The 26,248-nt window shown below is 31.6% G+C and overlaps 1 protein-coding gene across 1 annotated transcript; it reads left to right on the top strand.

Moving 5' to 3' along the window:
• The first annotated feature begins 10,261 nt into the window (after positions 1 to 10,261).
• Positions 10,262 to 11,716, top strand: LOC122507261. The gene is made up of 2 exons (XM_043619880.1): positions 10,262 to 11,021; positions 11,451 to 11,716. Exons 1-2 carry the CDS (start codon positions 10,262 to 10,264, stop codon positions 11,714 to 11,716), a joined length of 1,026 nt encoding a protein of 341 aa, XP_043475815.1.
• The last annotated feature ends 14,532 nt before the right edge of the window (positions 11,717 to 26,248 follow it).

Here is a 26,248-nt window from a genome sequence, read left to right as displayed (position 1 = left end):
AAAATGTTATAGTAAATTATGAGAAAGCATGAATATAAAAAAATTTTTATATAACTAACTTTAATAATTAAAAAAAGGATCAAAAAACTAAAAAAAAATTGAAAATTCAAAGGAAAATGAATACAAATTTGAAAAATTATAGAAAAAAACAAAAAAAACAAAAAAAATGGAATGTAAAACTTTGCAGCCTCCTCGTGGCTAAAAAAATTGAAAATTCAAAGGAAAATGAATACGAATTTAAAAAATTATAGAAAAAAAACAAAAAAAAACAAAAAAAAAACAAAAAAAACAAAAAAAATGGAATGTAAAACTTTGCAGCCTCCTCGTGGCACATTCCGGGGCCATGAAACAATTTATCAGCAAATGCAAAGGATCAGATAAAAATGTTTTGAATTCTTAGCTCAGTTTGAGTACATCACTCAAAATTAATTCACTCTAAACTAAAATTTATATACAATTATTATTAAAATCGAACAAAGCTGACTTTTATGGAAATCTGCCTAATATTTAAAAGTTTTATCTGCGATTTTGAATCTGCTTCTTTAAATTTTAGAATCATTGTATCATATTTGAATTTAGTGACCCCAAAAACTCCCAGATACCAAGTTTTACAAAAATTCAATAAATTTTTTCAATTTTTATCCTCCATATTAAGTCCGACATTTTGAATTTTTGAAATCTGACTTCAGATTCGTAATCAGAGACCCCAAAAACCCCCAAGTAAAAAGTTTCGAGTGAATCCGATCATTTTTCAAAAATTAGTTCTAGAATTAAACTTTTTCAAGTAGATGTGGCTTTTATAGAGAGAAAAATTCTCTCAAGTAAAGAATGTCTTTTTCTTTTAAAAACGTGTTAACTCTTAAATACATTCGAAACATTACAAACATAAAATTAATCTTTTTTACATGTTATCACATTTTTAATATTACTTTGTAAATTCAGAAAATATGTAGGATAGAATAAAAAAAATTATCTTTAAAATGCTATTTTCAATCAAATAAACGCTTTTTTAACATTAAGAAGAATGAAATAGACTATCAGAATTGGAAAAAAAGTTTTTGCAAAATTTTTTAAATATTGACAAATTTAAATGAATTCAATTTTATATTTTGAAGAATTTTGTTACAATTTTTTAAAAATAATCGTATTTTTTAAAAAAAGGAGAAAAATTTAAGAAAATTATAAGAATAATCGTAAAAGATAAAATTACTTCTGCAAATATTACATAAATAATAATAATACTACATAAATTTTTATTACATAAATCTGTATTATAGAAATCTAATTTTTCCGTACTTTCAATCAACTAAAATGACTTTTTTGGGTCCTAAAGTCAATTTGCAGTATATCAGCTGTCTAACAATATTAAATTTATTTAATTCTTAAAATTGTGCAATCACAAAGCTTCTTTATTTTATACAAAATTACATAAAATGATCATCATCTGAAATTCGTTTTTGTTAGTGTCCCGTACCCCCTTTCTTTTAATTGTCGTTAAACAGTCTCCCTCCATTCCTATCAACTTTTACTTTTTTCATTTTCGTTAAAATTATTGTCGTCTGTCGCGTCATTGTATTCACACAGAGTTTCAGGGGCCTTACAAGTTCTCTTGCAAACTTGTTTCGCAGGTAGCCTTTCAACATTATCCCCCGAGACCAAACAATTGGTAGACCGGGTTCCTTATCACAGAGTACTACGGATTCTCCCAAAGAATTCACCCGAGACCAAACAATTGGTAGACCGGGTACTTTATCACACTGTACTACGGATTCTCCGAAGGAATCCCCGCGTGACCAAACAATTGGTGCACCTGGTACTTTAACTTTATCCAAATCACACTGGAATTCACTCCCATCGACACCAGACGCTCGTTCATTAGAGTGGGGCGAGTTCCGCGAATCAATCTTCTTGCAGCTAGTAGTCGAAAATTCCTCTAGGCCTTTGAGTGAACCGTCCACTGCTGTTATCAGACAAAATGATTCACGCTCCTTTAAAACATATGCATCTGTTCCTTCTATCACTCTACAATCCTGACGAGTCCCGTGCCGGTCGAGTTTAAATTTTGCTACCTGTTGCCCCTCTTTTCTCGTGAAGTGCTTAGCTCAGTTTGAGTACATCACTCAAAATTAATTCACTCTAAACTAAAATTTATATACAATTATTATTAAAATCGAACAAAGCTGACTTTTATGGAAATCTGCCTAATATTTAAAAGTTTTATCTGCGATTTTGAATCTGCTTCTTTAAATTTTAGAATCATTGTATCATATTTGAATTTAGTGACCCCAAAAACTCCCAGATACCAAGTTTTACAAAAATTCAATAAATTTTTTCAATTTTTATCCTCCATATTAAGTCCGACATTTTGAATTTTTGAAATCTGACTTCAGATTCGTAATCAGAGACCCCAAAAACCCCCAAGTAAAAAGTTTCGAGTGAATCCGATCATTTTTCAAAAATTAGTTCTAGAATTAAACTTTTTCAAGTAGATGTGGCTTTTATAGAGAGAAAAATTCTCTCAAGTAAAGAATGTCTTTTTCTTTTAAAAACGTGTTAACTCTTAAATACATTCGAAACATTACAAACATAAAATTAATCTTTTTTTACATGTTATCACATTTTTAATATTACTTTGTAAATTCAGAAAATATGTAGGATAGAATAAAAAAAATTATCTTTAAAATGCTATTTTCAATCAAATAAACGCTTTTTTAACATTAAGAAGAATGAAATAGACTATCAGAATTGGAAAAAAAGTTTTTGCAAAATTTTTTAAATATTGACAAATTTAAATGAATTCAATTTTATATTTTGAAGAATTTTGTTACAATTTTTTAAAAATAATCGTATTTTTTAAAAAAAGGAGAAAAATTTAAGAAAATTATAAGAATAATCGTAAAAGATAAAATTACTTCTGCAAATATTACATAAATAATAATAATACTACATAAATTTTTATTACATAAATCTGTATTATAGAAATCTAATTTTTCCGTACTTTCAATCAACTAAAATGACTTTTTTGGGTCCTAAAGTCAATTTGCAGTATATCAGCTGTCTAACAATATTAAATTTATTTAATTCTTAAAATTGTGCAATCACAAAGCTTCTTTATTTTATACAAAATTACATAAAATGATCATCATCTGAAATTCGTTTTTGTTAGTGTCCCGTACCCCCTTTCTTTTAATTGTCGTTAAACAGTCTCCCTCCATTCCTATCAACTTTTACTTTTTTCATTTTCGTTAAAATTATTGTCGTCTGTCGCGTCATTGTATTCACACAGAGTTTCAGGGGCCTTACAAGTTCTCTTGCAAACTTGTTTCGCAGGTAGCCTTTCAACATTATCCCCCGAGACCAAACAATTGGTAGACCGGGTTCCTTATCACAGAGTACTACGGATTCTCCCAAAGAATTCACCCGAGACCAAACAATTGGTAGACCGGGTACTTTATCACACTGTACTACGGATTCTCCGAAGGAATCCCCGCGTGACCAAACAATTGGTGCACCTGGTACTTTAACTTTATCCAAATCACACTGGAATTCACTCCCATCGACACCAGACGCTCGTTCATTAGAGTGGGGCGAGTTCCGCGAATCAATCTTCTTGCAGCTAGTAGTCGAAAATTCCTCTAGGCCTTTGAGTGAACCGTCCACTGCTGTTATCAGACAAAATGATTCACGCTCCTTTAAAACATATGCATCTGTTCCTTCTATCACTCTACAATCCTGACGAGTCCCGTGCCGGTCGAGTTTAAATTTTGCTACCTGTTGCCCCTCTTTTCTCGTGAAGTGCTGTATTGATAGTCTAAGTTACCTTAGTCATGTTTTTCGTCAGTCTTAGAAATTATGGGAATATAAGGGACAATTGTAAACAATATGGTCGGGACTTTTGCAAATAAAGCAATCGCGTTTTCCTCGTGGTGTTTTATTGCAATCGCGAGCAAGATGGCTAGTCTTGTTGCAGTTAAAACATGATTTATTGTCGTTTACTGTGCGTAAACACCCTCGCGCTAGATGACCCGATTCACCTCATCTATAACAATTGTTGTTTGACGTTGCCGATTTGTCTCTGTTTGTCGAGTTTGGGGTTCGACCACGATTTTCCTCCCCTCTGCCTCGATGAACTCCGCGATGACCTTCGAGTTTTCTAATTTGACCGTTTCTATCATAAGGATGATGTCGATTTTGATTATTTCCGTTCATCTTATTTCTCCCTTCTTCCGATTTTTCTTTAGCTTCGCCTTTGCTTTCGGGTGCCCGCCTGTCTAATTTTTGTTCGTGTTCGACTTCCCATTCGGCCTGTTTCGCGAGGTTCACGGCATCGTCCAATGATCCAGGTCTTCCCACCCTTACTCGCCACACGAGGTCTCGTTTCAGCCCCATAATAAAATTTTCGCGGGCCGTGGTACGGGCCGACTGCACCATGTAGTGAGCGGCTTCACTCGTGTTTTGATCCTCTATTAATTCAACTAAACTAGCCAATATTCTTCTCACGCGAGACCCGTATGATACTACGCTTTCCTCCTCAAGCTGAGCGACCGTAGCTAGAGCGGAATGCAGTTGACTGGAATTCCGGTGTTCCGTAAAAGTGTTCTTTAAATGCAGCAATAATTCTTCTAAGGAATTAATATCCCGGTCTTGGAGAGAATCGAACGCATTCCCCACAACCCGAGAGAGGATCATCAAAAATAAGTGGTTTCTATCCTTCGAAGCTATTAAATTGCGTGCAGAAATGCAACCCTTTATAGATTGACTGACTGGCATCGATTGCCCATCAAAACTACTTGGAAGAAATCCCAAAGCTTCTTTAAGAGAAATTGGATTATCGGGTTCCTATAGGGACAGCGTTAACAATCCCGATTTCGTCGCACTTGCGCCTGAAATACTGCTACCGACATGCAACAGTGTATGACTAACACGCGGTAAAATAGGGGTTCGCTGCTGAATTACAAGATTATTCGCGTGATAATTTGAATTTTCACTATATTCAAAATCGATATCTTCATTATTCTCGTTGACAGGTTCAAATTGGTTATCATTTTCGACATAATTTTCATTACTTCCTACAGTTCGAGAGCTAACTCTTCGAACTCTTCCCCGTTTGTTAATTGCAGTTTTATTCGCGACTCTACCCATTAGTTTTCGTCCCCGTTTTGCCCTTTCTATTACAACATTCGCGATTGAACTTTCACCCCTATTCGCGTTGGCGGAATTGTCGCCTCGACGGCCTTCTCCCCCTCTATGGACAGCACTACGAGTATTAATTTTAATGGATTTTTGCGAAGAAAATAAACAATTCTTTATTGCAAATAAATTTAACTTAATTTAATTTAAATCTCAATAATTCAAAAAAAAGTAAATTATTATTTATTATTTTCCTTTTTATTTCTCTTTTAAATTTATCTAAATGATTGGCAAACAATTTATCAAAATTTATTTTTGGACAATTGACTTACTACTTTGATAGTCTTGAAGACAGCTGATTATAAGTTCGGCACTTTGACACTAAATTTATCCCCTTCAGGGAAAACTAACTGTATGTAAATATTAAAAAAAATTCCCTTTCTTCAGCATAACACTCGCGAATCAGCTCTTCGGATAATTTCCTCTGCGCACAAGTTGTCGGCTCGATATCCAAATTTGCCTGCAGTGGTTAGAGGGATTACTGGCGGGTCTCACAACCACTGACTGCGATACTGGTAACAAAAGTTACCCTTGCCTCCAGGTCTAAAAACCGCCCAAAAACCTTGAGGAGTTATCGCGGCAATGCCTTTGCTCCTGATGTACCTCGTCTTCTTCTTTGGCTACCACTCGATGTCGTCTTCTTCTTCCGATACCGCTCGATGTCGTCTTATACTTCTGCTAATACCCAAGCTCGTATCTTTATTTTGTTCTCTAACACTTGGTAACCTTTCGTTTAAGGCTACTAAATTCACCTCTACTGAAAAGGTGGTTTTGAGAAGCAAAATCGTCCCTTTTTTCACTTTAAATTCGACGTTTATCTTGCGCACAACACTTTCACGATCCCGGATTTCACTTGTGGGATTTCGAACACGGCGGGTTTGTGAGTATCCCACTTCTGACAACAAAATTTTCCTAGAACGCGCAACTCAATTTATTGGCGCGAAACTTTGGAATATTTAAATGTTCCTATAGAAGTTGGAATCGTTCACAATTAAGGGTATAGAAACCCAACCCATTGATGAGATCCTCTTCGAATAGAAATTCGGTGCCAACGTCGAATCGAATAATCTATAAATTTTATACCGAAACTTCAAGAAAAATAGAGAAATGAAAAGCAAAAAGGCAAAAAGAAACAAATGCAATTAAAAGTCAAGTAGTTTGGGTTTTACATAAGAAAAACGGTTTATTCACTCTTCACTTTTCACTTTTCCGCTCTAGGTATGCGCGCGCCATCCAGGTTGGAAATTTGCCTGGTTCGAGCCGACTCAATGTTTTTGGAATCGTTTGCAATATCATAAGTATAATTATTAATAGAGATATTGAAAAAGAAATTAAACTTAAACATGTTACAATAATTAAACTTAGGTCGCTATTAATCAAATTTATAAGGATATTAGCTTTCGTTTCTTAATCTCTATCTTTGTCCCTATCGCTATCTCTATCTCTATCTCTCATTGAATTAAAATGTAAAAAGACCTTTTTGTATTTCTTTTAAGAAATCTCACTATCAACACTCATACATCGTACTTACAACAATCGTTTAATTTAATTATCATTCTTAAAAATTCCAAAAGTTTATTATATTTAATTATAAAGTTGATTAATCTATACACTTATATGAAAATAGTCGTCGTTGCAAAAATGTTTATGATTTATAAAGGATTACATTTGTCAAATTTGTTTTACTAATGTTGAGTTATATATTGAAAAAGCAATGATAAAATATTAGATATAAATTAATTAAGGGCGAGATTGACCATTGCTATATGTTATTTTTAGTTTTATTACTTTTACTGCAGGATTTGGGTTTTTACTCTATTTATTGCCTTCTAGTCTGATTTCAATTTCTATAAAGTCATAAAGGGATTTGCAACCCGACGATTTCAAAGCATTCCTTCTAACTGGCCTAAAATAACAAATTCGGGAGATGAGATAAAAATTTTGTTTTCCCTATTTTCTCTGATTTAAATTTTATAAGAAAACGAAGAGAGAAAGAAAAGACACACACATATATATATATATATATTTATTTCCCTCTTCTAGTCAAATTGTCCAAAGCGTAACTGCTTGCCAATCATATTATTTAATTAATTTAATTTATCATTATTTCACATTTATTCTGATATTCAAAATTTTGCCGCGCTTTCGTTTCCCGCGGTAGTGCTGTTCTAACGGCGAGCTCGCGAATCTTACGCGCTCGTTACATAATAGAATTCTTGGCGCCATCTGTAGGCGACAAAACATGTATGAGCAAATATCCACCTCATTGAGTGTCGATAATGAAAATTCATATCACTTTGAAAAAAAATTTAATTTCCTAATTTTTATTATCTATTATTACACCTGAAACCTTCTTTTTCGTCATTTTTCTGACTTACTTTCTATTTCCTTTATATTTCCTATCCTAATTTCATTTAATTTCATATGTTAAAAAAGTAAACAAAAAAAGTGTAAACAATAACAAAGGTCTGTTTACGTTTCAAATAACAACTTGGACATGCCCTTAAGAGTTTTTCATTTATCAACGATTATTCTTTTATTTTAAATTGTTGGATGATATTTTGATTTTTTCCCGTTTTCTTTGATTCGACTTATTACGTATGGGGGTAGAGAGAGAAGGCCAAGCGTCTTGAGTGTAAATGTGCGAAGGATGGAGTGAGAGACAAGAGACGCGCATCTAATTTCACGGATTTTTGTTGAAAGCACGTGCTAATAACTTGTTGAGCGGACATTGTGGTTTTTCGTACCGAGAACTAATGATCGTGTTGTGTGTATCGAGAAGTAAACGACGCTTTGACGAGAATTGAATTGAAAGATTATTCTGAGAAATTGCGTGTTCATAGAGAGACGATTTGTTAAAATATAGAGAGTTGTTATTGAGTGTAATTGAAACTTATTTTGAAAATATTAGTATTATCGTTAGAGTCGAGAGTTGAACTGTGAGAGTGACGAATGTAGAGAGTTCATATACTATTGTACGAAATTTAAGTGAAAACTTCCAATCACCAGCGTTCCTTGGATGACATTAATAAATTGAGTTTGTTTGGATTAACCAGCGCCTTTATTTTAATTGATCCTTCCCTGCCGGAAGAATGGACTGAAATTGTACTGGGGAATTAGTATTGAGAGCTTAGTGCTATTTCAGTGAAAATTTGCTGCGTTTCAGCACTGAAATTGTACTGGGAAAAATTACCTGCAAAAGGGTCGCTATCGGTGATGTTTTGTGGGGAATATGTGGGGAATTGTCACTATTCTGCTATTCCCTTCTCTCTCTTTCAAGTTGCGCAGACGCACAACCGAGATTAGTAACTTCTCTCGTCGTTGTATTTCATACTACTTTGAACTGTACAGTCAACTAGTCGACTCCGAGATTAGAAAATTTATTTATATCAGTTATTACTAAACGAATAAATTAGTAACTAAATTAATGAGTTATTTGTTATTTAATTCAAGTGGGAACCTACCTTCTGATTCTTTTAATATAGTAAAAATAAGTTTTATCCTACATTGGTGACCCCGACGTGATGTCAAAAAACAACTCATCATAATCGTGATATATCCTTGTGAATTATCACCATCAAAGTGAATATTTAATGGAAACATAAAAATAAGTTTCCTGTGAATTTCACAGTAGAATTATTACCATCAAGATTCTACTTCGTTATGGAAATTTTTACAATTTTTTCACGACCGCATGGCAATCAACGCCGTCGCCATTTTGAATAATTTCGGAGTTCATGACTTACCAAGGATTATTTTCCAAACTCGAAGAAATCTAGGTAAAGGAGGACACCTTTTTAACTTCTGCACAATCTCAACCTGTTTTTCGTCTCTTCAATTTCGGCTGTTCCTGTTATTTTTTGTTAACGGCGCCGATCCGGACCATGATCTCATGCTGAATCCGATGTCTTGGTGAGAGATTGATGAAAATTTTGTTTTTATTCTTTGGAAAACAGCGCATGGGCAAAACACTCTGCCCATGCAACAGGTATGTTTCTGTTAACTTTACCTGGTTGCCAATAATAGTTTTCCGCCCCCATACATGATTTCTGTCTCTTTCATGAAATTTCGGAGCAATTTTTGGAGCCTGGCCATTTACACCAGTCAATTTGCTGCGAACTTCTTGCTTCTCACGGGAATTTCTCGAGGATTCTTCGAACGAGGCATTTTTTTTCTACGAGACGACAGACATGGAATTTTTTTTTACATCTTTGGAAGCATCAACTTTGAGCGGAGATTTGTAGCATTCTGGACGACGCTGTTTTTCATAAGTATCATCGTGTATTTGTCTTTTAAAAATTTTTTTTTAACTTATTTTTTTCACAATTTTTCGAGAAATAATTATTTGTTTCGCACTTTAAAATTAAACTTAGAAATCTAAACATTGCTTGAGACATTATTGTCAATATTAAAGAAATTTTTTTCTCTTCGACGAAAATATTAATTTCACGATCTCATTACGTGATAGTTATCGGAAAATTTTTTCCATCAAAATAAATTTAAATATTTTTATTTTTTATAAAGAAACATTACATTAAAAAACTTTAAAAATTCTAAAATTTTATAATTTTTGATCTTCATTCATCAAGATATTGAAAATTACATTTTGTAAAAGAGCTACATCTTGTCATCATTTTATTATAAAAAATTGATCTACAGTACTTTGAAATTATAAAAGTGACTTTCAGTACTCCGTATTTTTTAGATAACATTATTTGTATTGTTCTTTTTATTTTTTTAGTGCGATTAATTTTATTTTTCTCATTTTCGTTAGAAATCTTGTGTAATAATTTGTTTCGTAAATTCGAATTTTTTTAAATAACGAGGAAGTGACAAAGAACTCGGGTTGATTTTTGTGACATTTTTAATTTTTGAGTGGGGACATTCGAGTGATTTATTATAGTAGTTTTTTATTTCGAATTTAATTATGAGTAATCGAGGTTTTGTTTTTGTCTCTCCTGACGAAATAGCCGAGCGTGGGGGGCTTGGTCGATCGCATGCACCTCGTAGTTTTGAGGGTCGTTTCGGGGATTCTTCTCATCCGGGTGTCGCGATGCAGGCTTAACAGAATATGAATCATAGAATTCCTAATTTACCACCATTTATTCGTTCTGACCCTTCTTTATGGTTCGCTCAGATCGAGTTAATTTTCGAGTCCTACGGTATTTTTTCGCAAAGAGCCAGGGCCGGTACGTTGGTTTCCGCCCTCGATCATGAGGTTGTTCAAACATTCGGCGATTTATTGACTAATAATAATCATATCGAGAATTTATATATGGAAATTAAAAATCGTGTAACGGAAAGCTTTTCGGTTTCACCTGAAGCTGAATTGAGAAGCGTTTTACGAGGCGAAATGGTCAGCGATGGTAAACCATCATTAATGCTCAGTAGAATTCGACACCTCGGCCGCGGTAAATGTAGTGACGAAGTATTAAGGTCAATTTTCCTCGAACATCTTTCTGCCAGTTGTCGCGCGATTTTAGCTGTTTCGGATATTAATGATCTGTCTCGTTTGGCTTTGATGGCCGATCGTATTGTTGCTTATGACCCCTCGGAAAGAAATGTTTCGGCAATTTCAGCAAACTCGGAAATTATGAATAGATTGGGCGAACTCACTACAAGACTCGACGAAATGTCAACCAGATCTCGCAATCATTTCAAATCTAATAATAAAAATCATTCCAGATCTCGATCTAAATCTCAATCTCGAAATAATCAGTCTCGCGATCAGGGTTCAAAAGATAAGAAATTTTGCTATCTGCATTATAAATACGGCGATAAAGCTTATCGGTGTTACAAACCTTGCTCTTATAAAAGTAATTCTGGTAACGGTAAAACGTCAAGCGATAATAATTCGGAAAACTAATTTCTCGGCCCTACCTTGAGGCAATAGGTGCTATGGAAAAGTCAAAACGCCTCTTCATTTATGATCAAAAGTCCGGTTTTAATTTTGTCGTGGATACAGGATCCGATATATCCTTAATTCCCGTCGAAGCCAAAATCAAACAACGTCCAGCCAAATTCGTTATTTATGCTGCAAATAACTCGCAAATAAATACGTATGGCGAACGACGTCTTTGTCTTGGTCTTCGCCGTTCTATTTTATGGAATTTTTGCATTGCAGACGTAGCCTATCCGATAATTGGGGCTGATCTGCTCTCGAATTTCGGGTTTACCATTGACCTTTTGAATCGGAAAATCGTTGATCCCTTAACTAATTGCGAAACTATTGGTAGGATTAAGGACGTTTCTTTTTTAAGCATTAATACGATTGAGACATCGTCACCTTTTGCAAAGATTTTGTGATTTCCCGAAAATCACCGGATTGACTCAAGTATCTCAAATTCTCCCGAGCGAAGTCGCGCATCATATTTTGACCACTGGCTCGCCTGTTGCCGAACGAGCCCGAAAATTGGCTCCCGTTAAATTCTCTGTCGCGAAGTCCTGGTTTCAGGAAATGGAAGAGTCCGGTCGTTGCCGTCCTCCTTGCGCTGCTTGGGCTTCACCTTTGAACATGACCTTATAGAAAAATGGGGAATGGAGATGCTGTGGGGATTACCGCAGACTCAACGCCTGCACCATCCCTGACAAATACCCAACTCTTTATCTTCAAGATTTTTCGAGTATGCTTCACGAAAAAAATATCTTTTCCAAATTAGACCTTTTTATGGCCTACAACCAAATCCCTATCGCTACAGACGACACTCCAAAAACTGCCGTTATAACGCCGATTGGCTTATACGAATTCACCGTAATGACGTTCGGTTTGAGGAACGCCGGATCCTCGTTTCAACGCTTCGTTAACCAAATTTTTAGGGGTCTTGATTTCTTTTTCGCTTACGTGGACGACATATTAATTGCTTCATCTTCACACGAAGAGCATGAAAATCATTTGAGAATTGTTTTTAAACGTCTTTCCAATGCTTCGCTTAAATTTGGCCAAATGTCAGTTCGGTTTGTCGGTGATTGAATTCCTTAGTCATATCATAGATAAAAACGGAATTAAGCCAACTAACGAAAAAGTTCGAGCAATTAGCGAATTCCCTAGACCGAAATCAATTGTCGAATTGAGGCGATTTCTCGGATTATTAAATTTTTACAGACGTAGTCTTCCTCACGCCGCGGAAAATCAAAGACCACTCAACTCTTACCTGCACGAATCTCGTAAGAATGATCGTCGCGACATCGCGTGGAATCCTGAAGCTGTCTAAGCGTTTGAAAAATGTCGTTCTAGTATCGTTAACGCGACTCTCCTTTTCCACCCTGATTGTACAGCACCCACCAGAGTAGTTTCTGATGCCTCTGATTACGGGATGGGAGCCGCCTTAGAACAGTATAGAGAGGGTTGTTGGAAACCTTTTTCTCGCGTAATTTTAACTTTGCTCAGAAAAACTATAGTACGTACGATAGAGAATTGACTGCGGTTTTTGAGGCAATTAAATATTTTAAACATTTTTTAGAGTTTCGAGATTTTTTTGTAGCTACCGATCACAAACCTTTGATTTTTGCATTTAAACAAAAATCTGACAAGGCTTCACCTCGTCAGATTCGTCAATTGTCTTTCATTTCTCAGTATACAACCGATTTTCGATACTTACTTGGGGATGAAAATACCGTCGCGGATAGTCTTTCCCGTGTTGACACCATCCGATTAGCCACTGATGTTAGCTTCGTCGAATTATCAATCGCTCAAAATGAGGACAATGAAGTAAAAACCCTTCTGGAAAATGGATCGTCTTCACTGAATCTTAGTCGTTTACTTTGGGGTCCTGATCAAACCGCCGTCCTTTGCGATCTTTCAAGTGAAATAATTCGTCCATATATTCCTTTATATCTTCGTAAGCGTATTTTTGAGATTTTCCATAATCCGGCTCACCCCAGTGGAAAGGTTACAGATCGAGTGATTCGTAAGAGTTATGTATGGGAGGGAATGAACAGGGATATTAAGGAGTGGTGTAGGGGTTGCATCGAGTGTCAGAAGTCGAAAATTTCTCGCCACAATATCTTACAGCCTTCTCATTTCATTGCTCCCGATGGGAGATTTCGCCACGTTCATATGGACATCGTTAGTCCTTTGCTAAATTGCGATGGATATAGATACGTTTTGCCCTTGATTGACAGTTTTTCCAGGTGGCCGGAGGCTATTCCTTTAAAAAACATCGAAGCAACAACTATCTATCGCGCTTTCGTCGACGGTTGGATTTCGCGTTACGGTACTTCCGAGAACCTTTACAACGGATCAGGGAAGTCAGTTCGAATCCAGGATTTTTGCATCCCCTCTTAAATTATCCGGATGTCACCAAATTAGAACCACCGCGTACCATCCTGCCTCCAATGGCATGGTTGAACGCTGGCACCGCACATTGAAGGCAGCGATTAAGTGTCATACCGGTCACCAATGGATTAATGTCTTGTCTACGGTTCTCCTTGGTTTGAGGTCAAACGTCCTTGATTCCGGCTCGTCCCCTGCAGAGTACCTGTACGGGACAACCCTTATGATCCCCGGGGAGTTCATTCTCCCTGAAGAATTCGCTCCTGACCCTCAAATCTTTTTAGAGGAATTTCGTCAACACATGCGATCGATCAAGCCTGTTCTCGTTGACCACAGACACAAGAGAAAGATTTTTGTTCATAAGGATTTATATTCTTGTTCACATGTTTTTCTAAAAGTTGGAACCATTAAGAAGTCCCTCGAGTGTCCTTACTCCGGTCCTCATAAGGTGGTTGATCGCGTCTCGGATAGAATCTTTGAAATCGAAGTGAACGGAGTTAAACGAAGAGTTTCGGTAGAAAACGTGAAACCTGCGTTCTTCGTCTCTTCCGAATTGTCTCCTGAAAGTAATGTAGCTTCAAATCATTTTTCTAATGTACCTAGTCCCTCAGTAAGTTCTCAGGACAATATTCTAAGTCAAAATCAAGTTTTAAAGCCTATTAAAACGTATGTTAACAAAAAGAAAGTCACTTTCGATTTGTCGTTAAAAAATTAATCAAAAATAAATTATAATTAGCTTTAATGAGATGGCCATCTCCAATGTAAAAATATTTTATTATTATTCGACGACAATCTTAATTTTTTCCAAACAAAAAGAAAAATATTTTTTTACTCCTTCTTGAAATTATTTTATTTTATATTCTTAACATACATGTTTAACAACAAAAATATTTTTTTGTTCAATGTAAAAATAATGGTTAGGCTACGATATTATTACTATTTTTTGTAAATACGACGTTTATTTTTTTTAAAATTGTAATTGTTTATGTTTATCGTTAATTACTTGGGGGGGGGAGTATGTGGGGAATATGTGGGGAATTGTCACTATTCTGCTATTCCCTTCTCTCTCTTTCAAGTTGCGCAGACGCACAACTGAGATTAGTAACTTCTCTTGTCGTTGTATTTCATACTACTTTGAACTGTACAGTCAATTAGTCGACTCCGAGATTAGAAAATTTATTTATATCAGTTATTACTAAACGAATAAATTAGTAACTAAATTAATGAGTTATTTGTTATTTAATTCAAGTGGGAACCTACCTTCTGATTCTTTTAATATAATAAAAATAAGTTTTATCCCACAGTTTATGGCCTGACCGTCATTAAGTTGAAGGAAGAATATTTCTTTGTTAATGTTAAAAATAATTTTTATTTATATTTCAACATTATATTTGTTATTCATGAACTCATATTCTTTACAAGTAATTATTATGTATGCTAAATATTCATGTTTATTTATTTATTTTAAAACATAACGGGACATCCCCTTTCGTACATAACGTACTCCTAATTCTAATAGTTACATTTGTAACATATAAAAACAAATACAATATGAAAGTTGGCGCTTTAATAGTTTAAGTTCGGTATAAATGTAAACACCATTTTAGTGAATCTTGTAGTGTAATAATGAAAATGAAGTAATATAATAAGATATTTTTGTTTCTCCACTGAGTTAGAAAATTAGTTATTGTAGTTAATATTACAGTTTAATAGAAGAGTATCAATATAATGTTATTAAACGATAAATTATATATTTGTTTCTCTGTCCAAATTAATTTTAAACAATTAGTAAAATTACATAAAAAATAAAATTCTAAATGAAATAAGATGTTTTAAACGTTATAGAAACTGTAAAAATATTTTTAAAATTAAATGAGTAACATAAAGATTGTTTGCTTAACAAAATGTTATTTTGAAAAATAAGGCACAATACTCTAAATAAGTTTAACTAAAAAATTCCACACACAAAAAATTTGCTGAATACATAACACTGAAGAGAATAATGACAGAAGAATTAAGCCAAAACTAGGTATTACAGTTGGATTGGCTAACTGTTTACCCGCCAATCTGAAGTGTGAGAGTAGAAGTACGTTTGCGGGGAGGGATTTTAATAATTGTGGGGACTCCACGACGAAAAACCAAAGAAATGTTTGCTTCTCCCTCTCGTCGACGCACAGCTAACTGCTCCTTCACTCTCTTGATCTCCTCCCTCTGCATCGTCGTTTTATCATTCGACATCCATAAATTCTCCAAGTCCGCTGATTTTACAGAGTCCCTTTTAGCAGCCACGAACGATCGCAAAATATGTTAATCTAAATTAAAAAATAATATTTGTTTTTACGTAACAATTAGAGTTTGCGAGATAGTTTATAACTTTTTTAATTAAACATTTTTTATAATGAATTTTAGATATTTGTAATCATAAAACATCACAGATTCAAATTTTTTTGTTTTGAAAATTGAATGATTTAAATTGTAAACTTTTTAAGTCATAAAATTATAATCCCATACAACAATAGGCTTTCGGGTCTATTGTTAAAGCAGGGGTTGCAATATAAGTTTAAAATTTAACGGGAATTTCGTTAAAAATTTTGTTAACCTTTTTTTATTTTCACTTCTAAACTGTTAACAATGGTTTGTTGACATAACCTACATTTGAAACTATTGTTAAAGGTCTTTAAAAATGTCTACCGAAACATTAAAAAAAACGGACTGAAATTGTACTGGAGGCCAGTACAATTTCAGTACTTTTTCAGTCCATTCTTCCGGCAGGGTTTCTACAACGGTGAGTCAATTAAAAAAAATTTTTATTGAAATTTTGTGTTTCACGCCATGTGCTTTCAATGGCGGTCTCAGCAGTAATTCACCCTCAACATTAGAGTCTCAAATTTAGTATTATTAGAGTTGTAAATTTAGTAAATAAATGATCTTTGTTATTTTCATAATTTCAAGTTTAAAGTAAAATAACTGGCGCTCAACTGAGCATTTTCTTTTGTTGAGTAATAATTGTTCGTGAGAGAAATGAGAATTAATTGCTGATTAGATTCGAAAGATTATTTGACTTATTTATTTTCAAAGAAAATAGCAAATAAATTCTAGGAAATTATTAATTGAGTAATTTGAAATTAAATTTAGAAATTTATTAAATAATTTAAATTAATAAATTCCCTTGGTCACATAAATAATGAAGTACTCATTTTTCATGGATTTACATTACATCAATTTGGCTTACCAAATATTGATAAAAACTTCTTGAAAATAATAATTCTTGTTCAAAGTTTAAATATATAGAACAGCGTCAAATTTTTGACGATGTTATGACGTCAATACATGATAATAATTGTATTAATAAATATATTTTTCTTGATGGACCAGGAAGTAGTGGTAAAAGTTATTTACATCATACAATTATTACAACCGTTGAAAGTCAAGGATTGATAGTTGTATCAGTTGCATGGACTGGTATAGCTGCTAATCTCCTAAAAGGTGGTCGAACATCACATAATATGTTCAAACCTATACCAATTAACGAAAATTCAACCTGTAACATAAGTGGATTTTCAAAACACGCAGAAGTTTTGAGAAAAGCTAAAATAATTATTTAGAATGAAATAACAATGGCACCTAAATATGCCTTGCAAGCAATGGAATGTTGAGAGATATTACAAAATGTAATAAACCTTTTGGAGGTAAGGTTATTTTGCTTTCAGGAGATTTTCGACAATCTTTGCCAATTGTTCCACATGGTAATCGTACTCATATTGTTGAAATGTGTGTAAAAAATAGTGCATCGTGGCGTCATTTTGAAACTAGGTCTTTACATGCGAATGTCAGATTAGATAATAATCAGACAGAGTTTTCAAATTGGTTATTAAGCAGGTATAGGTGATGGAAATCCTTCGAGTTTTAGAAATTCTAGCAGATTTAATTTCGAATGGAAATTTAATTTATAAAATATATGGATCGTCAATAAATCTAAACGATTCATCTGTTTATTCTTCTTGCATACTTTCATTAACTAATGTTGAAGTATTGGATATGAATGAATCCATTTTATTTAAATTAGAAGAAAAAGCAGTAGTTTATTATAGTAATGATTCACATGTTGATGATGAGAATCCAAAAGATATAAATAATTGTATTCCAGTAGAATTTTTAAATAATTTAACACCAGATGGTTTACCTCCTCATAAATTATTATCGTTGAAGGAAAGATGTATGATTTTGCTTTAAAGAAATATGAATTTAGTTCAGGGATTATATAATAGAACTAGATTAGTTGTAAAATCTTTAAAACTTGCATGAACATAATTAATGGAGAGTCTCCAGTTGTGAGACGGGTTTTATTTTTGACCTGTAAATTGTAAACGGGTAAACGAAATTGTAAATAAAATACACCGTTCGAAAGGTAACAGAAATACACAACTTTTATTAAAAGAAAGTGTAGTGTTTCGATGAATTAAAAAAAATTTACAATACATTTTCCGAGCACATCGCTTTTGTCAAAAAAAAATATATCTCCAGTTGTGAGACACTCATTAAAAATTGATAAAATTTAATAAGTTTGACATAAAACGTTATGTTTAGTAGAAATAATTAAATATATTAATAATATATATTATTATATACTAAATAATTATATTTATTCGCCAAAATATGACTATCAAATAAACACAATTTAATAGCTTCAACTAGAGCATTAAAATTGATTTCTTCTGAATCAATTGACTTTTTTCCACTTGACATGCCCAAAAATACTAGAAAAAAAATCAAAACAACATTTAAATAGTATGCCTGCAAATTCGTATTTTTTATGCTGCCCAGATGGGTGTTGACACTGTCTCACAACTGGTGATATGCTGTGTCTCACACCCAGAAATTGTCGCTATTTTGAAAAAGGAAAATTAAATTATTTTCAACCGTAAATTGGAACAATAAAATATTGCATCACAAAATATAAGGAAAACACTAAAAGAAAATGCATTACATTTACCTTTTCCAATTAATTAACTTAGAGAAAAAGTACTTTGCATTTATTGAAAAACGCTTTTTAGTCGATTATCACACACAGTGTTGGTATTTAACAAAAACAGTTTATATATCTGCTTCGGCGTACACGAAAAAGTTGGCTCATATAAAAAGAAATGTTTTTATATAAACCAATCGGTTTTTTAATATTGCATGTTAAAAAAAATTGACTGTCTCACAACTGGAGGTGTCTCACAACTGGAGACTCTCTCCTACTTTTTTCAAAGAATTCAATTATAATTGCATAAAAAATAATTAAAACGCTGCGATGAGTTTTATTATTTGTAAAAATTGTTGAATCCTTACAAAGAATTTTATTAGTACTCTTGAAAATAATAGAATTTCTGCAATAATTTGTAACTTCTCTAAAATTAAATTTTTTTTGTAGTGTTTTTAACTAAAATTCTTCAATAAATCCATTATTTTTAATAATTTTTAAAAAAGTTCTTTGAGAGTTTTCAAATTCATTCGTTTACAATTCAATTTTACAATGTTTCGATTATTCGGAAATTCTGCAATTAAATATATATTAAAAAATAAGATCTTGAAATAATTTTAATAAAAATCTTATTAAACTTTTAAAAACAATTAATTCTACAGAATTGTTTGTCAAAAATTTTAAAAAGTTAAGAATTTGAATGATTTTGATTTGAAACTTTTTCAAAATTTAATTATTTCTAAAAATCCACGCTATAATGCTTTTAATATTTAATTATAATCAAAAATTTTAACTGAAATTCATTTTTAAAACCATTTTTATTAGTTAATTATACGAAAATTCAATTATTTAAATACAAAAATAAATAATTTATTAATTTCATGTTTCTTGAAATAAAATTCTCATAAAAAATGTTATAAAAAAATTTTTTAAACCATTAAATTCTTTGGACGAATTTTAATAAAATTTTTAAGAATAATTACATTTTTCGAGGAATTCGATTAAAATGCATTAAAAATAATTAAAATTATGCAATGAGTTTTATTATTTATGAAAATAATTGAATTCCTAAAAGAATTTTATTATTTATAAAAATAACACAGGCCTACAAAATTTAGAATTTTGTCAGACCCACAAACGGGATAAGTCATTTCCGATGTAATTTGTCACCCTGAATCCAAAACTGGCAGCGAAATTGCTCTATCACGTCAGGATTCTGAGATATTCTAACCTAAAAGAGTAAAAAAGGACATTTTTGGCAACATTCGACTCTCAATAAAATCCACAAAAAATTTTTTTTATCATTCGAACAAATTTTAAAGGAAAGTACAATTTTTCACCTTTCAAAATATTCTACACCCGATCCGATCCGACTTTTTTCACTAAGGTACAACAATTTAAAGTTTAGGTTACACGACCTAAAAACTGAAAAAACGAAGAAAAGAATAATTGGAAAGGACTTTAACTTAAGCATCTGATTCTTAATATTTTGGGATCGTTGATTAGAAAACCGATGTCGGATTTTCAAAATTCAAAATGGCGGATCCAATATGGCGGCTGTCAAAATAAAAAATTGATCGGATTCGCTTGAAACTTTTTACTCGGGGGTTTTTGAGGTCCCTAATTACGAAACTGATGTCAGATTTTCGAAATTCAAAATGGCGGATGTAATATGGCGACATATTTTTAAAAAATTTAACGGATTTGCTTGAAACTCTTCACTCGGGTGTTTTTAAGGTCGCTTATTACAAATCTGATGTCACATTTTGGAAATTTAAAATTACTGTGGATCTAATATGGTATTATATGTTAGTAAAATCGAAGAACGTAAAATTCGAACATTTAGGGCATAATTTATACACTCTTTTAGTAAAGAAAATTTAAAGTTTTATTTTTCTTTATGAACCTTTACACATTTTTCTTCAAAAGATTTTCGTATAGTTGGTTTCGTTTTTAGAATATAATACAGAATCACTTCTTTGCTTATATCTAGACCTGTAAATACATCTTTTCTCAATTTAGATATCTATGGGTGTGGAAATCTTTTTTTCAAGTACGCCAAAGACTTCGAATTTCACGTTTTTCGATTTTACTAACATATAATACCATATTAGATCCACAATTATTTTAAATTTCGAAAATGTGACATCAGATTTGTAATAAGCGACCTTAAAACACCCGAGTGAAGAGTTTCAAGCAAATCCGTTAAATTTTTTAAAAATATGTCGCCATATTACATCCGCCATTTTGAATTTCGAAAATGTGACATCAGATTCGTAATTAGCGACCTTAAATACCCCCGAGTAAAAAGTTTCAAGCGAATCCGATCAATTTTTTATTTTGACAGCCGCCATATTGGATCCGCCATTTCGAATTTTGAAAATCCGACATCGGTTTTCTAATCAACGATCCCAAAATATTAAGAATCAGATGCTTAAGTTAAAGTCCTTTCCAATTATTCTTTTCTTCGTTTTTTCAGTTTTTAGGTCGTGTAACCTAAACTTTCAATTGTTGTACCTTAGTGAAAAAAAGTCGGATCGGATCGGGTGTAAAATATTTTGAAAGGTGAATAATTATACTTTCCTTTAAAATTTGTTCGAATGATAAAAAAAAATTTTTGTAGATTTTATTGAGAGTCGAATGTTGCCAAAAATGGCCTTTTTTACTCTTTTAGGTTAGAATATCTCAGAATCCTGACGTGATAGAGCAATTTCGCTGCCAGTTTTGGATTCAGGGTGACAAATTACATCGGAAATGACTTATCCCGTTTCTGGGTCTGAAATTTGTAGGCCTGTGTAATTGAATCCCTGTAAAAAAGTTATTATTTATGAAAATAATTGAATTATTGCTAAGAAATTAAAAAAAAAATTTGTAAAAAATTGAATTCCTGTAAAAATTTTATTATTTTTAACAAAAAAATTTTTTTTAATAATGGAATTCGTTTGGAATATTCTATTGAAATAGTACCTAGATATTGAAAATCATTAAATTTTAGAAAACTTTTGAAAATAATTGAAATTTTGACAAGAATTTGATTATAATTTTGTAATATAATTGAATATCAGAGAAAAATTTTATTATTTATGAAGAAAATTGAAATTTTTATGAGAATTTTTAAAAATTTTTGAACACAATTGAATTTATTAACTATGTTGCGAAGAAGTCCTGGAGAAGTAAAATTCGTTGAATTTTTACAAATATATAGTTGACTTTGGTGTTTTATTTAAAGTAAAATTTCATTCATACTTAAAAATAACACAAAAATAGATTATTTTAATCCTTTCTATTTTTAATGTTATCCTAGAGGGATTAAACTGTTGCAGATTATTTTAATCCTTTCTGGTGTTATTTTAACACCTCACGTTTTACTGTGTTACTGTCATTTTAGAAGACATATGACATATGTCATATATCCTGGTTATTGGTTTTCATTTTAATATTTTATCAGATACTTAACTCTTTGATATTATAAATGTAAACTACCCACACAGCACTTAAACTTTTCTAAAAATTTATTGAAGATTTACTTGCAAACATCGAAGTATTTACTTGCAAAGTTTAGTGAAAATTGTGTAAAGATTTAAATGTCTCACTTCAATAAATCGTTGGCTGAGAATTATATTGAGTAATGTCCATTTTTGAAAAGTTTTTAATAATCAGTGCTTTTGATTTAACAAGTCTAAAGGAATAAAAATCACTAATTATTAAAAATTGGACATGACTTAGTATTATTATCAGCCGACGAAATGTTAAACGTGAAACTTTCCTAAAAATTAAAAAAAAATTCGCTTAAATCTCTATAGAAATAAATTTAATTTAAATTTTCACGAAAGTTTTAAAACAAATTTTTTAAGAAAATTTGACCATAAACATTTATTGAAGTTGTTAACTTTTAAATCTCTAATAAACTGTCACTAAACTTTGAAAGTTATACTTCGAAGTTTGCAAATAAACCTTTAATAAATTTATAGGAAAGTTACGGTGTTGTGTGGGTATGGTTTTTAAAAAATATACATAACATTAGAGGTGTGCAAAAAGATGGAAGCTCGATCGAGTATTTTCGAGCTTTTTTTACTCCTTCACATAACATTGTTTGTGTTACAGACAAATATTGCGGGTGTAGCAATCAATTCACAGTTACTTGAGAATGCCAAACATAGTACAACATTAGATAAGCGATTAAAAAATATTATCTTTGGTTTCTGGAAGACAGGAGACATCCAATTTGTAGGGAGCAGAAGGCCTCCTAATATGAATCCTGAAAATTTCTTTTATTTGGGAACAAAACATTGTCAGGAGATACTTAATAAGTTTTTAAAAGAAACACATGTATGTCAAATCAACATAGTTAATGATTCTCCTCAATAACGAATCATTGAATTTCATCCTTCACTACACTGAGAAAACTGGAGAGTCAAATTCAGAGGTTCAAAAAGTGTATGTTTCCTTTGTTTATGAAGAGAGTTAAATAGTCCTTCTAAAATAAATTTTGAATTGATAATGGAAATCTACTTGTATATTCTCTCCCATTATATCTGAGGGTTAAAAGTTGCGCAGAAAATGTGTACGATCTGATGCGCGCGAAATTATTTTTCTGACATTTTATGTATTTAATTTAGGGGTTAGGTTGCCATATTTATTCATTTCGCGCCGGATAAGGAAGGGATTTCTCAAGATGGTTAATTTGTCCCTCTGTTATAAACTCATTTTCCCTCCAAGAGAAATGGCACGAATATCTGTCAATAGTGTATTTGAACATTTAGATTGTTATCCAATAGCTAACTCTCAAATATCAACGATTTGTCCCTCCAGATGTTTAGTCCAATACTCCAGTTTTCTCAGTGTATAATAAGATCACGGTATGTAATTTAGACATTTTACAATGCTGATTATAATTTAAGGGGGTCCGTATAAAGGCCATTTTTAAACGTTTCTTATGATTTTTTTAAAAACCATGAATACTTAGAACTTTAAAATATTTATCGTATATTCAGTAACATTAACTTTTGTTAACATTTTAACAAAAGAAATCAAATCTATATCTAAAATAAAAAAAAATATTTTAATTTGGGAGGTTGTGACTATCGACGGAACTATGATTATTTAAAAATATTCAAAATTTTATTTTTTCGCGGATTTGAATTTTTTCAAAAAACATGATTTTTATGGCCATTTTGTCGTATAAAAAAGAAACTACTTGACTTTTTCAATCTCTCTAGTTCATGCGATAGCCAAACACGTGCTAAATATGTCCTGCGAGCGATATTGATTAGGTCGTTTTTTAAAATTCTCTCTCTTGAATCAGCGATAAGTCTACCACTGATTTCAATTAGCGTACATTCTGTTAGAAATCGGACTCCAATTTTATACTGAAAGATTGAACTCTTGGATACGACGCGAATATTTCACAGAAAACTAAAAATTGACTGTTTGAATATGTCATTTAGTAAACTATTTCTCTAAAAATTAAAACTATATGTCATCACTACTCGACAAAACTGTTTTTGAAAAAGTCAGGAACTGTTTAAGAAAAACGAAAAGTTATAGGCGGATGAAAGAAAAAATCGATTCTGTTCTCCATCCCACTTCACTTTCTTAACACACTCTTATCATTGAAGGTCACATACAATTTTTATTAAGATTCTAAATAATAGAAAAACCATGTTAGAGAAAAATCGACGGCGGCCGGAATAGAACTCCGCGATGATAGAAGTCCTGTGTGTTTTCCCTTTTTTTATCTTAATTTATTTATTATTCAACAATAAGCATAAAATGTAATACATAATATCGTAATAAATAACAAAAGAACGTTGTTGACACTTGTGACGGAAGAGTGTTGAAAGAAAAAATGGAGTCGAGTCGAACAAATTTGTTATCTCGTCGACTAATTAATTGTTTTATTTATTCATTTTTTTTCGTTAAATTGTATCGCATAGGATGTTAAAATATATCATTTCCAGGAAAAATAGCTTGCGAATCAGGAGAAACAAGGCAAAAAAATATATTTTATTTATGAATATATTCTAAGAATGGGAAAAAACTGTCTCTTATCAGGTTTGTTATAGTTATCAATAAGAAATAAAAGAGTAGGATAAACAGAGCAAAGGTAGTAGGGGAGGAAAACAAAATCATGTTTTCCCTGAGCCTAACAGGCGCGTAATGAAACCAAATGAGAAAGTAAGGAAGAAAAACTATTAGATCACTTGTAGCTTTTTCTAACACTGTTCCCGAATTTCTTAATTATTATTAAAAGAGTTAAGAAATAGTTCCCGATATACCTAAAAACTTTCTTTTCCGTTTATACTTTCGATCTCAAAAAATTTGAATATTTTTATTTCATTGGATAGGATTAACTAAAAGCTTTATACTCTTTAAACAAATATAATTTCAATCTTTTTGGTGTAAACTTGGAGTCAGATTTTTAACAGTGTAGTCGCTGAGAGATTAGAGAAATTTCACTGATTTATCAGGATATATAAGCTAATTGAAATCAGTGGTATACTTATAGCTGGAAATCAGCGAGATTTCGTTGACTTAGATTTACAAAATATAGATATAATTTATGAATAACAAATTTTCAAATTTTTCAACCCATTATACGGGATGACACGCTTTAGATAAAATAAATGATTAAACATTTGTGTTTTAAATTTTTTGATTGTAATATAAAATATGAATGGGTCAGTCCATTATATTTCACCTAAAGCCGTTGCGGCCTATTTTTAAAAAAATCTCATAATTTGTAAAAAAATGTTTAATATCCATATAATTCATTTTTGAGAATTATTTTATACAATTTTTTGAATTTAACTTGGAATTTTAATTTTTAAGTTCAGTTGCACAGAAAAAAGGTTAGATTGACAGTTATGTAAATTTAATAAAAAAGCATGGAAATAATTTAGAAAATACAAAATTCTTGATTGATATTTGTTAAAAATGAGCTTATTTACTTGTATAAATAGATTATTATGTAAACACACTCAAAATAATAGATAAAAATTGATTTTAAAACTTAACTATGAAATGTCAAAAGTCACTACATTTTAATTACATCTTTCTAAAAAGTTTATAAATATTAAAAAATTTATTACTACCTAATGTAAAGTATTTTCAATGTACTTTCATAATATGTGCTAACTTTTTAATTTTATAATATAGAAATATGAAAAATTTTACCTTTAATATTGAGTGTTTCATGATTTTAATTGATTTTAATTACTTATTTCTTCTCAGGTGCAAGACTAAAAAATCCCATTTTTGTCTTAATATTTAAGTTTGAACTTCTTTTCCATTCTATTAAATTTTGGTGATGGAGAACGAGCTACTTTTCAGTTTAAATTTAGTTTAAAAAATCTGCTGAAAAAACGAATTTGTTGGTTAAAATGCAAGTAGATTTTTACATGACTATTGAGATAGCCAACTTCAGTGTTATAAAATTACCTGCATTTCAACCAACAAACTCGCTTTTGGAAGCAGATTTTTTAAACATGAATAAAACTACAAAGTAGCTCGATCTCTATCACTAAAATTTAATAGAATGGAAAAGAAGTTCAAACTTAAATATTAAGACAAAAATGGGATTTTTTAGTCTTGCACCTGAGAAGAAATAAGTAATTAAAATCAATTAAAATCATGAAACACTCAATATTAAAGGTAAAATTTTTCATATTTCTATATTATAAAATTAAAAAGTTAGCACATATTATGAAAGTACATTGAAAATACTTTAAATTAAATAGTAATACATTTTTTAATGTTTATAAACTTTTTAGAAAAATGTAATTAAAATGTAGTGACTTTTGACATTTCATAGGTAAATT

This window comes from Leptopilina heterotoma, unplaced genomic scaffold (genome assembly GCF_015476425.1).
Source record: "Leptopilina heterotoma isolate Lh14 unplaced genomic scaffold, ASM1547642v1 Lhet_456, whole genome shotgun sequence".
NCBI lineage: Eukaryota > Metazoa > Arthropoda > Insecta > Hymenoptera > Figitidae > Leptopilina > Leptopilina heterotoma.
This window is presented reverse-complemented; position numbering and strand designations above follow the sequence as displayed.

Excerpts from the sequence above, each read along its gene's own strand:
- LOC122507261 (XM_043619880.1), top strand. The coding sequence starts at position 10,262 with ATGAATCATAGAATTCCTAATTTACCACCATTTATTCGTTCTGACCCT. Across the intron at positions 11,022-11,450 it reads TAAAAGTAATTCTGGTAACG|CATTAATACGATTGAGACAT; the intron begins GTAAAACGTCAA and ends TTCTTTTTTAAG.